At 40.6% G+C, this 15910-nt stretch overlaps 1 protein-coding gene across 1 annotated transcript in view; it reads right to left on the bottom strand.

The window, feature by feature from the left end:
• The window catches only part of STARD9 (StAR related lipid transfer domain containing 9), a 145443-nt gene that overhangs the window by 64494 nt on the left and 65039 nt on the right, over positions 1-15910 (bottom strand). Inside the window, exons 4-6 of the mRNA XM_043983481.1 lie at positions 5180-5296; positions 2237-2269; positions 2068-2129 (exon numbers count right to left, since the gene is read on the bottom strand). Of these exons, the coding sequence (XP_043839416.1) occupies positions 2068-2129; positions 2237-2269; positions 5180-5296 (212 nt within the window). The remainder of the gene's footprint in view (positions 1-2067; positions 2130-2236; positions 2270-5179; positions 5297-15910) is intronic.

Below are 15910 nucleotides of genomic sequence, written 5' to 3'. Positions count from 1 at the left end.
ACAGAATGAGCTGGAAACAATCTTAGGCATCCTGCAATCCAGCTACCCTTTTTACAGGGCCCGGATGAAAAGTCTTGCCCCAGGTCAGTCAACTACTAACAAAACCAGAAGTAAGAACCAGGTGTCCTGACTCCAAGTCCAATCCTCTTCCCACTCTACCTTTGCTTAAGAACATCTGTCAGGGCAACTAGGTGGTGCAGTGGATAGAGCACTGGCCCTGGATTCAGGAGGATCTGAGTTCAAATCTGACCTCAGACCCTTGACACTTACTAGCTGTGTGACCCTGGGTGAGTCACTTAACCCCAATTGCCTCACCAAAAAAAAAAAAAAAGAAAGAAAGAAAGAACATCTGTCAAGGGGGTCAAACATAAGATGTTTCTATTGATTAAAATAGCAAAATACAATATTAAGGACAAAAACTTATACAGCAAAGCTTTAAATGAGTGTGTTATCTTCTTAGGGCTAAGAGTCACAAACCTAGACTTGCTGAATAACGGCAAATGTGACAGAGCATGTGGATGGTAGCAGTGGCTAGAGAGAGAAAAACGAAGCAGGTTTTGGAAAAGAATGTGAGAGAAGACAAAGAGCTTTCCTCTTCTTCCCTAGAAGTTCTTCTTCAGGTGGTGGGGAGAAAGAGAGAGGGTGTGTGTGTGTGTGTGTGTGTGTGTGTGTGTGTGTGTGTGTGTGTGTGTGTGTGTGTGTGTGTGTGTGTGTTTTATATATATATAGATAGATAGAGAGAGAGAGAGAGAGGGAGAGAGAGAGGGAGAGAGAGAGAGAGAAAGCTAGCAGTCATAACTCACAGCTATAAGAGGAAGCTGTGGGGCTTGTGTGGGGCATTGGAAAGAGCTGGGTTTGTGGTCAGGATTTGGGTTCGAATCCCAAGTTCCGCCACTTACTTATCATGTGACTTTGAACAAGTAACTTAAACTATGGGCCTCAATTTCTTCATCCATAAAATGAGGGGGCTGGACTAAATGACCTTTGAGGTCCCTTCCAGCTTTAAATCAATGACCCTAAGACTTTGCTGTAGGTCTCAGCTATCATAAACCCAGATGTTCTGACACCTGAATGAATCAAGAAAATGGAAGAAAAGGGATAAGTTTTTCTCTTTGAAGTTAGGAAAGAAGAAATAGGGAAGTACTAGAATCATAAGGCAGCACAGTGGTTAGAGCACTGGGCCTGAAGTCAGGAATACTCCTCTTCCTGAGTTCAAATCTGGCCTCAGACACTAACGAGCTGTGTGACTCTAGGCAAGTCACTCCACTGTGTTTGCCTCAGTTTCCTCAACTGTAAAATGAGCTGGAGAAGGGAATGGCAAACCACTCCAGTATCTTTGCCTAGAAAACCCTAAATGGGGTCACCAAGGGTTGGACATGACTGAAAATCTTGAATAACAGGAATCATAAAGTTGTGATCAGAATGGTATAAATGTTTTTTTAAAAATTCTATTGATTTAAAGAAAATAATTTGATGGAACAAAAAAAATCTATTTTCCTATATTCTTCCATATATGTGTGTACATTGTTTATATACATAGATTATATATGTATGTATACACATACATACACACAACCTACCATACAGAGCTCTACTGAGAGGAAATCATTCTGTACCTTTAAATCATTACATCAGTGAGATGTGCTCTTCTTACTGGGAAGCCATGCTGGCCAGGAATATTTGTTGCTTTGGGGTTAGCAGTTCAAAAGCTGAATTGCATTCAAGGCTTTCCCCATCATCCTCTCACCTTTTCCCACTGTGGAGCAAGGTTTCTGGTTGCCTCCCAGAGAGAACAAACCTGGAAGAAGGCCAGGCTCAAAAAGAAAGGCCAAGTGTCAACATTTGACTATATGAAGGGTAAAACCAAGATAAGCCACATGGGTTCCATTGGTCCCCAGGAGACCTGTTCACCAATACCACCTGGGGAGGGATGAGGAAGGAGTGATAAGTGTTATGTAGCCCTGAACATGAGTGAACTGGAAACAGAGGATGACTGCTGAGTGTGCCTGTCTCTTTAAGTAAAATGGAAATGGAGGCTCTGGGCCTCAAAACTTGACTGTTTCCTACCTTACTCTTATCCTGCAGGATGAAGGCTGGTTGGAATAGTCATCCTCCTTTGAGAAGAGGCCCTGGACAAACCAGAAGATTAGGTGTTTCCCCTGTGATTTCAACATGAAGGATTATAAAATGAGACCTACTTTGACAAAGGGTTCAGATTGAGAAGACATTTCTATACCTCACATATCCGTGGTGTTAACCCCAAGGAGGCCTGGGAAGAAAAAGGGGAAAAAACATACAATTACTTTGCATTAAGGCCACATAGACCTCCACTCTACCCAACCCCCCAGAATCAGCTTCAAGGGTCAAAAGACTAGGTCTGTGGCCCCCACTTTGATGCTGCCTACTTTACAATAGAGAAGACCTTAACCCTCCATGCAATCCAGCAAAGCCCCAAGATAAAACTCTAGGTGAGGAGCAGGTATTTAATATAGCAAAGACTAAGAGGAAATCACAAATTGCTATTGTTATATTACTGTAAGAGGTAGTATTACATGATGCTTTAAGGTTTGCTAAGTACTTATATATCTGATTGTTACAACAACTCTGCAAGGTAGGTATTGTTACCCCCCCCCCCTTTATAGATAAAGAAGTTGAGGCTGACAGAGGTTAAGTGACTTGCCCAGTGTTACACAGCTAGTTAGTGTCTGAGGCAAGATTTGAACTCATGTCTTTCTGATTCCGGGTCCAGAGCTCTACCCACTACACCCCTAAATTTTTGCTTTCTGGTATGGTAGATTACATGGGCATATTTAAGAGTTGGAGAATTACCCACTTGATCTGACTATGAAAAGATCTTTTTTCATCTTAGATTCAGGGCTCCTTGTACCCCAAATGGGCCCTCCTGAAAACTCCTGGTTTATCAAATCTTTTTTTTTTTCTCTTTTCACTTAAAATAAGCATAATGGAAAAAACTCTAGGTTGAGAGCCAGGAGATGAGGATTTAGGTACCTCCTCTGGGTTTTGTTCTGCTTAGTATTTTGCAACCTCAGTGCTTTAGCACAGTGCGTGGCACATTAGGTGGGGTACCTAATAAAATATTTATTGATTTGTTTATCAATAGTTTCAGAAAACAGACACAGCAATTCCACATATGACCTTGGACAAATCATATAACCTCTGAGCTTCAATTTCCTTCCTCATTTATAACATTGTGTGTGGGGGGTTGGACCAGAGATTTCTTTTTTTTTTTTTTTTGGACCAGAGATTTCTAATGTCCCTTCCAACTCAAGTATCATATGATTCTATGTGAGAAAAAAAAATCACTCATGGCAAAGTGAGCATAGTGTTTAGGCCTGACATAGGAAGAATCTCCTGCAAAAAGAATGAGGTCCTGATAAAGAATGTTCCTGGGTAGTGTTCCAACCTCACACTGAAACCATTGATGAGGAATGAAGGTAATTTCACTGAGTACCTGCATATTTCCTACCCAGAACCCTTATCTTTCCTTCCTGACTTTTTAGGTACTTTACTAAAAGAAAAGGGCAGCTAAGGTGGTACAGTGAAAAGTGGACTGCGCCTGGAATCAGGAAGACCAGAGTTCAAACTCAGCCTCAGATATTTACTAGCTGTGGGACCCTGAGCGAGTCACTTAACCCTGTTTGCCTCAGTTTGGAAAATGAGCTAGAGAAGGAAATAGCAAACCACTCCAGTATCTTTGCCAAGAAAACCCCTATTGGGGTCACAAAGAATCAGACACGACTCAATAACAACAAAATATTCCTAAAACCTGTGGCAGACCAGATTTCCTAAGGGCCTCAGGCGCCTATTTGTTTACTTAAGTAATGACAGCTGACCTAAAGCTAAATCCTCAAGACCTACCCTACCCCCCCCCTAAAAAAAAAAACCCAAAACCCAGAGACTTCTTATATGTACAACCTAGAACTTTGGCCACACTCACATTTGACCCCGGGGCATTGCCCAGCTAGCACTCAGGATACTTCTGAGTTTTGTCATAAAAACCAAAGCTGTATACAGGTCTTCTAGACCATTAACATGATAGGCTTACATCATATCAGGACTTCAGATAACCCATACATATGGATGATCAAAGAAAGTTATTAAACAGACCTGCATGTTATAAGGTTCACTAAATCTAAGCCCCAGCTAAAGTCTCATCTTTTATAGGAACCCTGTCCCAATCTCCTATAAAGCTAGTGCCTTCCCTCTGTGGTCATCTCCAATCGAGTGTATATAAATTTTGTTCATACACAATCATTTGCACATTGTCTCCCCCATTAGACCATGAGCTTCCTGAGAGCAAGGACTGGGGTTTTTGATGTTGTTGGGGTTTTTTCTGCTTTTCTGTGTGTATCCTGGCACTTAGCTGGTATACTGTAGGCAGTTAATAAATGCTTGCTGACTTCACTGAATTTTATTGTACGTTCTAAGCATTACAACTTACAAACTATCATCTGGTCACAAAGACAGACACTTAGCCATTCAATCTGAAAGGAAGGCATTTTGTGCACTAAATAGTTGTAACATATTATGCCTTACATTCAGTTCACAAACTGATTAATGTCTGTGCTGGGTCTTACAGGAACTACAACGTCCATAACATATGCCTTGGTCAGCCTATAGCCCCATCTCTGCCAGGAGGGGGCAGGTATGTTTGCCCATATAACTGTGGTCCTTAACAGATCAAGGAAGGCATCACAGAATAGGTACCTTTTGAGTTGCATGTTAATGATGGATAAAAATCATTAAGTGAAGTAGTGAGGGGGAATGTGACAAGAACAGGATGGAAACAAAGGGCCTGGGGGCAGCTAGGTGGCATAGTAAATAAAGTATCAGCCCTGGATTCAGGAGGACCTGAGTTCAAATCTGGCCTCAGACAATTGACACTTACTAGCAGTGTGACCCTGGGCAAGTCACTCAACCCTTATTGCCCTGCAAAAAAAAAAAAAAAAAGACATCCTTCTTTTTTCCATCAGTATAAATGCTAAGGCGTGTATGTGCATGCATGCATGTGTGTGTGTGTGTGTGTGTGTGTGTGTGTGTGTGTGTGTGTGTGTAAATCATGAGTTGTCCCTGAATAGCCATTCTTGCTTCCTACTTACTTCCCTCTTACAAATTCACTTCCCCCAGGAAGATTATCACAAAGGCCAAGGTCACTCACCGGGGTCCCTATCATTGTATATGTCTTTCCTGAGCCCGTCTGTCCATAAGCAAAGAGGCAGATGTTGTAGCCTTTGGCTGCTCCCGAGAGCACCTCGGTCCCCAGATCCTGGAAGACCTAGAAGAACAAAACGAACAGAAAGCTCCCTGAGTGACTACAATCTTCCACTAGGGGGAGACATTGGGTTTATTTTTTTAATTAATCTAGAATGACAAGGCGCTCAATCCCATTTCATCCAAATTATTATTAACTTTGCCTTCTAAAAAAGACAACTAAAGGCAACCAATATAAGTGAGATTGGGATCACTTAGTATTGGAAATGGTCACAGGAGCACTCATGCTCGCTCTCTCTCTCTCCCTCTCTCTCTCTCACACACACACACAGAGTACAAATCAACCTGTGGTATTTACATCCAAGATCTACTTGAGATACACATATGAATAAGCATGAACCTCACCTAGCGCAGTGCTTTGCATGGGTAAGGGGCACAATAAATATTTACTAACTGGAGCATTTAAAAAACTGTTACCATGAGAATGCCAAGAATCAAAATTCACAAAGTAGGTGCCTATCAGTTAATTGGAGAGGGACCAAAAAAATTATGGGGTATGAATATACTAATAATGGGATATTAACTGCTGTGTAGTAAGAGATGATGAATACAGAAGAATACAAAGAACCCTGGGAAGGATTAGATTATCCAAAGCCAAGTAAGTAGAAGAAGGGAGCTACCCGCACAATGACCACAACAATATAAAGAGGCACAATACCAAAAGATTTAAGTGTCCAATCTTGACTTAAGAAAAATGATGGCAAAACAAAACCTCCCCGCTCTTGATAGAGAGGTGACCAAAAAACACAAATGATACGTAGCATTTATATAAGCACTTTAAGGTTTGCAAAGTGCTTTACATCTCTCATTTCATTTGATCCTACACAAACAACCCTTAGAGGAAGTACATTCAGTTTATTATCCCTATTTTAGAGATGAGAAAACAGGTTGAACAAGGTTGTGTGACCCTTGCCTAGAGTCACACACCTAGAAAGTATCTGAAGTTGAATTTGAACTCAGGTCTTTCTGATTCCAGCTCCAACACTGTATCCACCCCACCCCCACCAAGCTACTATCAGTTATAAGTAATAAAACATAGGCAGGATGAAGTACCTATCAGACAATGACAAGGTTTTGCTTAATTTTGTTGCTTTGTGATGGGGTATGTTGTAGGGGACTGGTCACTAGAAAGTGATAATGATGAGAAAGGAGGAAAACTGATACAATTAGATCAATAAGAAAAGATTTTTAAAAATTAGAATTTTCAGGAAATGTTTTCCAAGAAGCTGAGAAGACAGATTCTGTACCTATTGATGCTACAATCCTTCACATGCTAGTAAGAGAAGGAAGCATACCTGAAATCTTTATTACCAAAAACTCCTGCTATATATCCAGGTTCCTGGCTGAGCTCTGTGGTCCTATTGTGGCTGATCTGACCTCAAGTACTATCCATCTCATGGACAAGGAAAAATCAGGGCTAATAATAACCCAAAGTGTTCCTTCCTCCTACTCCTCCTACCTGGTATCTGCCACCTTCTCATTCAAGCAACCAGTCAAAGGGCAGAAGATCCCTGGCCAGGCTATGCCTCCCCATGGACCACTAAACCAAGTAGCTCACTCTAGGTAAAAACCATGGGGGGGGCAGCTAGATGGCGCAGTGGATAGAGCACTGGCCCTGGAGTCAGGAGTACCTGAGTTCAAATCTGGTCTCAGACACTTAACACTTACTAGCTGTGTGACCCTGGGCAAGTCACTTAACCCCAATTGCCTCACTTAAAAACAAACAAAAAACAACAACAACAAAAAAAAAACAACCATGGGGGAAAGCTTCTCATCTGTGCCAGGGGCTGGGCAGTCAAAGACAAATATGAAATAGTCCTTGCCCTCAGGAGAAGTAAGATATTCCCCAGCAAAAAGTCCCAGAAACCTGGACTCTGGCAGCCCCATGGGCATCTGCTCTGTGGGTCCTCTTTCCCCATTAATTTTCTAATTAGACTGACCTTGACTGCCAAGGTCTTTCATCCCAATTATTCACCTGGAGGTTTAGATTCAGTACTGCAGAAATAGCTATGGGTCATCAAAAATGTTCAATCTGGAGTGTTTGTATGTATATAATCATAGAATTTTACACCAAGACTAAACTAAACTAAGACTAAACACCAAGACTAAAACTAAACACAGAAACTGTGACTTGCCCAAGGATCACATTGTAAGTTCTTACCATCTAGGGATGTGCTGGTAAAATGTTTAACAACCAGCTCTGTAGAGGTGGGGAATGTAATCGTGAAACATTTCTAGCTTTATTTACATCTTCCCCATCACTTTCTTAAGTCTAGATAATTAATAAAACAATAAATATAAGCCCTTGTTTGTGTTGTTTTTGAGTCATTTTTCAGTTGTGTCTGGCTCTTTGGACTCCATTTGGGCTTTTCTTGGCAAAGATAATGGAGTGGTTTGCCGTTTCCTTCTCCGGCTCATTTTACAGATAAGGAAACTGAGGTAAACAGGGTTAAATGAATTGGCCAGGGTCACACAGGTTGTAAGTGTCTGAGACTGGACTTGAACTTAGGAAGAGGAGTCTTCCTGATTCCAAGCCCAATGCTCCATCCACTGCACCACTCAGGTGCCCTAGTGTTTGCTTATTTCCTAGGTGTTAAATGCTCTTAACAATGGGCACTCCTGTGCCTGAAGGAGCTGGCTCTAGCCCACACCCCTGGACAACATCCTGTAACAAGTGTATTATATACCGAAGCTCTCAAGAAATTCAGTAGCTAGGTTTGTGGAGAAAGTTTGGCTTCCTTATCAAACTGCCTCTGTCCTCAGCCAGACTCCCAGCCAGATGGAGACCCTGCCTCATGAGGAACTAACAAGCTTCCCTCTGGTTCTGCTTAGAAGTAAATACATTCCGTCCTTAGGAAGGGCTCTGGAGAAGAATGAAGTGTCTCCTTCTGGCTAAGTTTACAAAATATTCTGTTGTTTGAGGTTTTGTTCTAGCTCAACCATTTCAGAAAATAAATAGTTTTGTTTCCAGTTTTTAGTGGAACCTAGGCAACTAGGCAGTATTGTAGACAGAGGATTGAACTTGAGAGCTGGGAAGACCTGAGTTCATATCCTATCTCAGACAATCACTATGTGAACTCTCTCAGACTCAGTTTCCTCATCTGTAAAATGGGGGGGTGGTAATAATAGCACCTACCTCCCAGGGTTGTTGTAAGAATCATATGAGGTACCACATATGAAACACTTTGTAAATCCTAAAGTGTTATGAGAGGAGAGGAAACAAACATTTATTAAGTACCTACTATGTGCCAGGCACTGAGCTAAGCACTTTATTAATATTTTCTCATTTAATCCTCATAATAACCCTGGGAAGTTGGTACTATTATTATCCCCATTTAATAGTTGAGGAAACTGAGGATGAGAGATGAAGTGATTTGTCCAAGGTCACACAGCTAGTAAGTATCTGAGGTCAGATTTGAACTCAGAAAGATGAGTCTTCCGGACTCCAGGCCTGGTACCCTATCCATTGCAATACCTACCTACCTACCTATCTTTCTATTTGTCTATCATTATTAAATATTAGTGAGGTTTATTAAAATTTCTTAAAATTCTACTCCTGGCATGCAAGTCAATCTGGGTTCTTAGAGACTATGAATTCTTTGGCCATAGCAACCCACAAAACAAAGAGTCCTGTGGGTCTCCCTGTGATTTTTACAGAGATAGAGGTAGAGTAAGAGGAAAAGGGACTCAGTTTCCCCTTTGCACAGTTTTTAAGCCTTTCCATAAACATTAATTTAACTTTTGGTACTCTAAGGGTGAGAGTCTTATCTGCTACAAGACAGAATTAACCCTATTCATACTGATATATTCTCTATATCAAACCATGTCAAATCTAACCTGAAAATGTTAAGTTGGCAGTTCGGTGGAAGGACCACTCAGTGGTTCTCTTTAAAGAAGATGAAAAGAGTTGGTGTGATTGGTTTTATTGTGCACTCAAAGGGAACATGAGCCAACATTTTGTGGAATACTATGTCATCTTATTTACAGTGCTGAAGATAAGCATAACAAAAAAGAATACCAAGAATATATGACTATACCTTATGTTCCAAAATCTGTGGTAGAAACCAAAGAGAGAGGGAAATTATATGAAGAAATAAAAAGACCTTCTGAACAAAATCAATGTATATTTTGGTAATACTTTGATGCAAAGGTAGACATGGCAGTTAAAAAAAAAGTGCTAGAAAAAAGGGGTCAGGATTAAATAACAAGTCCAAAAACTTATAGACTATTCAGACATATGTATATGTATGGCTATATGTGTATATATAAACACATACATATATACATATATATATATATAATGAATAATGTGGGGACCAATTTTTAATTGGGGAGTGTTAGCTGAGCGGCTCGCCGTAATATTGGGGCAAGGAAGGAGACAGACAGCCTCCCTCAAAACAGAGCAGGATTTATTTAACAAGAAAGAACTTAAAAAACCACAAAAAGGATCAGTAGGATTAAGGGAAAGGAAATAAAATGGGGAAAGGGAAATTATACAATCTGAACAACATCACCGCCCAGGAATAAGCTGAGAACACACAGCAGCATCCTGTCGCCTTCCAGCTTCAAGCCAGAATGGTGAAAAAACCTCCCTTCTTCCCAGCAGATCCCAGGCTGACCACACAGAGCCCCCAGCCAATTGGCTGGCTGCTCTGACAGTCACATGACTGCCCTCACTAGGCTTCCAATCATTATAATTTTGCCAGGCCCATGTAGGCATCAGCGAGTGGTGATGACGTGAGGTGCCAGCGCCATAGTGACCAGTGGGTGGAACACCGTGCCGTTTGTGGAGCCCCAGAGGCCAGTGCACACGCCGAGTTTTTTTTTAATTCTAGCCAAAAGAAGGGGTCATAAAAACCTCAAATAACAATACTTTACAATAACAACCCTCAAAAAAGCACCAAAAAATTTAAATTTCTATAGTTTACTAGAGGGCTGGCTATATATATGGGACTCATTTCTCAAACATCTGCCCATAGACAGTTACAACATTACCAATTCGGGGTAAAGGTAAAAATCAACATCATATTAAATGGATAAACATGAAAAGAAGATACCATGTGCAATTACAACTCCTACCCAATCCAGTGATGCAGAAAAATGGGAAATGGATAAAGGAAGAGATGCAGACAAGGACTACCACCATTTCCTACCCATATAAATCCATATAAAACAATCACTTTGAGAAGGTCAAAAGAACACAAAAATCACTCCTGCTAACAAGCACTTGATTTCCTTGTCAAGGAGAAATATGTGGCAAGTCAAAGGCAGCACTGATTTATAGTGTAAACTCATTTTCAAAAGGTTATAAAGGAGGGTGGAAGATATTGAATAGTGTTAACTTATAAAACAACATAGAGCAATGCAAAAGAAATTAAGTCTGGAGAAAACCCAACCAAACCAGATTATCCAAAGGATATTTATAGCTGAAAGTAGAAGGAGGACAACAGACAAAAATAAATTTGAATAAATTTTTTAGTATTTTTATGGAAAACATCATGAATAAGAATAGAACCACTATGTGAGATCCATAGACTTCAGTCCCAAATATGCTATTTTGAAAAAATGCAAGATGAAGAACAGAAGGGCAGTTGGATCACACGAAATCCATAGAGAAGAAATTCATTTTGGAAATGACAATTATGAGAAACCTAAACAATAAGCTTTCAAAATAACTGAAAGAAGTATCCTAGTTCTTAGTGAACTAGAAAAAACAAAAAACATAGACAATGTTACCACCACCACCACCACCACCACCACCACCACCCTACAAAAAAATAAAGATGATCAGAAGAACATGAGTGACTATTGATCCATATGCTTTTAAAATGTTTTTATTGATTTCTTTTGTTTTTATAATGTCTTCATTTCCAAATATATCACTTCCTCCTCCCCCATATGCCTGTTTTGATTCAATATTCCAAAGTTAGCCAGTTAGTTAGTAAACACCCGCTATGTGCCAGACATGGTGCTAAATGTTGGGGATAAAAGGAAAAGCAAAAGACAGTTGCTGCTCTCAAGGAGCTCACAGTCTAATGGAAGAGACAACATGCAAACAACTGTGTACCAACAAGAAATACACAGGGCAGGGCACACTGGAGATAACCAACAGAAGGTGGCACTAGGAGCAAAAGGCATCAGGGGGTGCAGCTAGGTGGCGCAGGGGACAGAGCAAGGGCCCTGGAGTCAGGAGAACCTGAGTTCAAATCCTGCCGCAGACACTTAACACTTACTAGTGTAACGATTGGAATGATGCCACCTGCTGGAGAGCTACTATAGGAAAGCTCCGCCATGAGGAGAAGGTGGCTGGGGGCAAGCCATGTGGTCAAGGTCCTTGGCGTCAGGAAGTGATGTTTGCTCGTGGGTACTGTCTATCAAGGCTACTAGCCAATCAACTTGAGGAGCCCCATTTCTGGGAGGAGGAAGTGGACACTGGCAGAGGGCTTTTTCCTTTTTTTGGTTCCTGACTTTGCCATGGTGGGTGGGATGATTGGGGTCTCTTAGAAATAGATTTTTACCTTTCTCACTGATCCTAATGCTCTTTAATAAATACTTAAACACTTAAATACTCTTTTTTTTTTTTAATGAGGCAATTGGGGTTAAGTGACTTGCCCAGGGTCACACAGCTAGTAAGTGTGAAGTGTCTGAGGCCGGATTTGAACTCAGGTACTCCTGACTCCAGGGCTAGTGCTCTATCCACTGCGCCATCTAGCTGCCCCACTTAAATACTCTTGCTAAAGCTTATAATTTATTGGCAACCACTCATTAGATTTTAGATAGTATAGCTAGAATTTTAGTCCCTTACACTAACTGTGTGACTTTTGGCAAGTCACTTAACCCCAATTGCCTCAAAAAAAAAAAAAAGGCATCAGGGAGGCTTCCTCTGGTCCTTATAAGTACTGCCTCTACTGATAAGAGATTACAACACCTCTGACTTAGCAGACAATCTGAGAGACTTACTATGACCAAAAATTTCATCACCCAGTAGCCAACATAATGATAAGCCTTCTCCCCCTCCCCTCCTCCCCCTCCTCTCCTTCTCTTTCCCCTTCCCTCTGACTCTATTCCCTATCCCTCTCTCCTCCCTCCTTCTTCCTCCTCTCTTTTTCCCTCCCTCCCCTGTCTCAAATTAGCTAATCTGCTCCATAGGTGACAGAGACATACTCCATGGCCAGGCCCAGATGCAAAGATTTGCCCATCCCTCAGAAACTACTTGGGGCAGCGAGGTGGTACAGTAGATAGAGTGCTGGGACTAACCTGAGTTCAAATCTGATCTCTAACACTTACTACCTATGTGACTGGGCAAGTCACTTAACCCTGTTTGCCTCAGTTTCCTTGTCTATAAAATGAGTTAGAGAAGGAAATGGCAAACCACTCCAGGATCTTTGCTAAGAAAACCCCAAATAGGGTCATGAAGAATCAGATTTAACTGAATAACAAACAAAAAACAAAGCTGCTCATTGCCATCAGAAGGCACGATTATACAGACACTAAAAAGATTAGGAACATTAAGTGATAACAGAGAGTCAGGCATGACTGAAAAACGACTGAACAACAGATGCTAGGTGCTATGGCCCATGCTCTACTATTGATTACCCTCTTCTAATGGGTTATGACAAGGTGAAAGCTGACCAAGCAAATCAGATCACTTTCTTGACCACTTTATATTTTCATATAAGTGAAATCTGGCTAAACTAGGTGGCATAGTAGAGAGAGTGCTAGGTCTAGAGTTAGAAGGACTGAAATTCAAATCTGGCCTCAGTCACTTATTAGCTGTGTGACCCTGGGCAAGTCACAACCTCTGTCTACATAAGTTTCCTCAACTGTGAAATGAAGATAACAGCACCTACCTCACAGGGTTGTCATAAGGATCAAATGAAATAATATTTATAAAGTGCTTAGCACATAGTAGGCACTCTATAAATGCTTATTCCTTCTCCCTCTCTTCCCTAAAGCAAATATCACGGTCCAACTTGAAATGAGAAAAGGGGTCATATTGCAAAGGGAGAGGCAACAGTCATTGATACTACTGGTAGGATATGAAGGCTGATTATACATAAGCATTTCCGGTCTCTTTATTTTAACACTAGGTGGAGCTCAGCCCTAAGCCCAGCCATTTGGCCACTGAATCCCAAGGGACCCCCTGCAAAGCTCAGAGCCAATTCACCATAACATTAGGGAGATCTCAGTATAAGTGTCAAGAATTTGGCACTACCAAATCCAGCAAGGTATATATCTTAAAGGTAGCTTACATCCATTACTGAAGAAATTCTAACAATATTATCATACCCATGCTGCTCTCAAAGCAAACAAAATAGAAGCATTCACAAGAAAGTATGAAAAAACAGTGAGAGAATTGATAATACTAATTAATTATTCAGTAATTACAGAAGGAATATTTCACAAAGCTTTCATTGTTGTTTTTACAATGAAACATCATCTCCACATTAATCTGACATCTCCCCCAAAAAATTTGATTGGGAAAGGGAAAAACTCAGAAAAATGAAATAAATGTTGGTTGTAAAATGGAACCTTTATAGATTATATATTAAGGCAGCTTTAAGAGAGACATTTCATGGAGCCAGATAGAATTTAAGAATAAAAAAAAAATCAGATTACCAAACCTCTTCACTCACAGAAACCTGTATTTGAGTGGAAAACATCTGGAAAAGGATTCTGGGTAGTTTCTGGAAGTCATTCAAACATCTGTTTTCACTAATATTGTTAGTTACATGGAAAAAATGAGAAGTTCTCTTTTCTTTTTTTAAAGGACACTTACTCCCCAAACCGAAAGCTTATGTTTTCCATACATTTGTGATTCTATGACTTACAGTCATTCTCCATTCAGTTTCATTTTATTTGATTCAGCCCATGATTCTAGCCTTAGATCTTTTTTGAAACCTGATTTTGTCCTCTAAATTGTCTCCTATCCTGCTGTTTTGTGTCATCTGCAAATAGAATGAATTTGCCATCCTTGCTTTCAGTCAAGTCACTCATAAAAATGGTGAGCACCAAAGGGCAGTGGGCAGATATCTGGGGGATCACACTAAATACCTTTCTCCAAGCTAATGTCTATCCCTTCACTCAAGGTTAAATCAACCTAACTTATTATCTGGCCACCATCTTTCCATCTTTTCCATAAGGATTGCATGAGTGATTCTCTCAAATGTTATGCTCAAGTCAAAGGGAAGCTACAGCATTCTCCTGATCTACTGAAATAAGGTTAGTCTGGCCTTGACCTGCTTTTGATCAAGTGGAGCTGATGCTTTCTGACCACACTTTCCTTTTCTATATGTTCATAAACCATCCCTTTGGTATAATTTTTTGCTAGGAATCAAGGCTCTGGTTTTGAAGACTGGACCCTACTCCTATCTTTGAAAATCAAGACATTTGTCCTTTCCAGCCCTGAGGCATCTCTCCCATGTTACACAATCCTTTAGAGGGAATTAAGAGACTCAATAATCACATGATTCAACCAGTTCTTTCAGTACCCTGGATTGTAGTTTCTCTGGGCCTAGTGATCTGAACTCAACAAAAGCAGATAAATGTTTTCTTATAATGTCCTTAATTTGGGTTTCAACTCCCCAATAACCATTTTTATTATATTCTTCCCAGTTTAAGGGCCATTCTCCTTGGGACTGAAAACAAGCAAAATGAGAGTTGAGTAGTTCTGCCTTCTCTATAATCTGTTAACACCATCCTATCCATCTTGATCTGGAGTCCTATTCCTTCACTGATACTTCTCCTTCCCCTCATGTGGCTTTTTAAAAATGAGGGTTTTGGGGGGCAGCTAAGTGGTGTAGTGGATAGAGCACTGGCCTTGGAATCAGGAGGACCTGAGTTCAAATCCAACCTCAGACACTTGATACTTACTAGCTGTGTGACCCTGGGCAAGTCACTTAACCCTCATTGCCCTGCAAAAAAAAAAAAAATTTTTTTTTAATAAATGAGGGTTTTGGGGACAGCTAGGTGGCGCAGTGGATAGAGCACTAGCCCTGGAGTCAGGAGGACCTGAGTTCAGATCTGGCCTCAGACACTTGTCACTTACTAGCTATGTGACCTTGGGCAAGTCACTTAACCCTCACTGCCCAACCAAAAACAAACAAAAATGAGGGGTTTTTGTTGTCTTTAGAATCTGTAAGAGAGGGGTACCCCCACATCAATTCCACAGAAAGCACAGAATGTAACTACAAAGTGTTAATGAGGTAGAAATGTATTTATGATATACTCTAACACCTCTCTCATTGAGTCAAGAAGGGAAGAACTAAAAATTGGCTAAGCAAACAAATCAGCCATCTCCAAGGGGCCTTAAATAGCTCATCTCTGGAAAACTTTCAGAGAACTTTGTAAGCAAGCAAAGTTACTAAACTGTTCGTACCCTTTGACCCAGAGATCCCATTACTGGGACTACTTTATATCCCAAGGAAATGAACAAAAGGGGAAAAAACACTTGTACAAAAATGTTCATGCTGACATTTTAATAACAAAAACCCAGAAATGAAATATGTGTCCAACAACTGAGGGGAGAGTAAAATAATATGGTCTGTGAATGCAATGGAATATTTTTAGTTGTTCAGTCATTTCTGACTCTTTGTGACCCCCATTTGGCATTTTCTTG

This window comes from Dromiciops gliroides, chromosome 2, assembly GCF_019393635.1.
Source record: "Dromiciops gliroides isolate mDroGli1 chromosome 2, mDroGli1.pri, whole genome shotgun sequence".
Lineage (NCBI taxonomy): Eukaryota > Metazoa > Chordata > Mammalia > Microbiotheria > Microbiotheriidae > Dromiciops > Dromiciops gliroides.
This window is presented reverse-complemented; position numbering and strand designations above follow the sequence as displayed.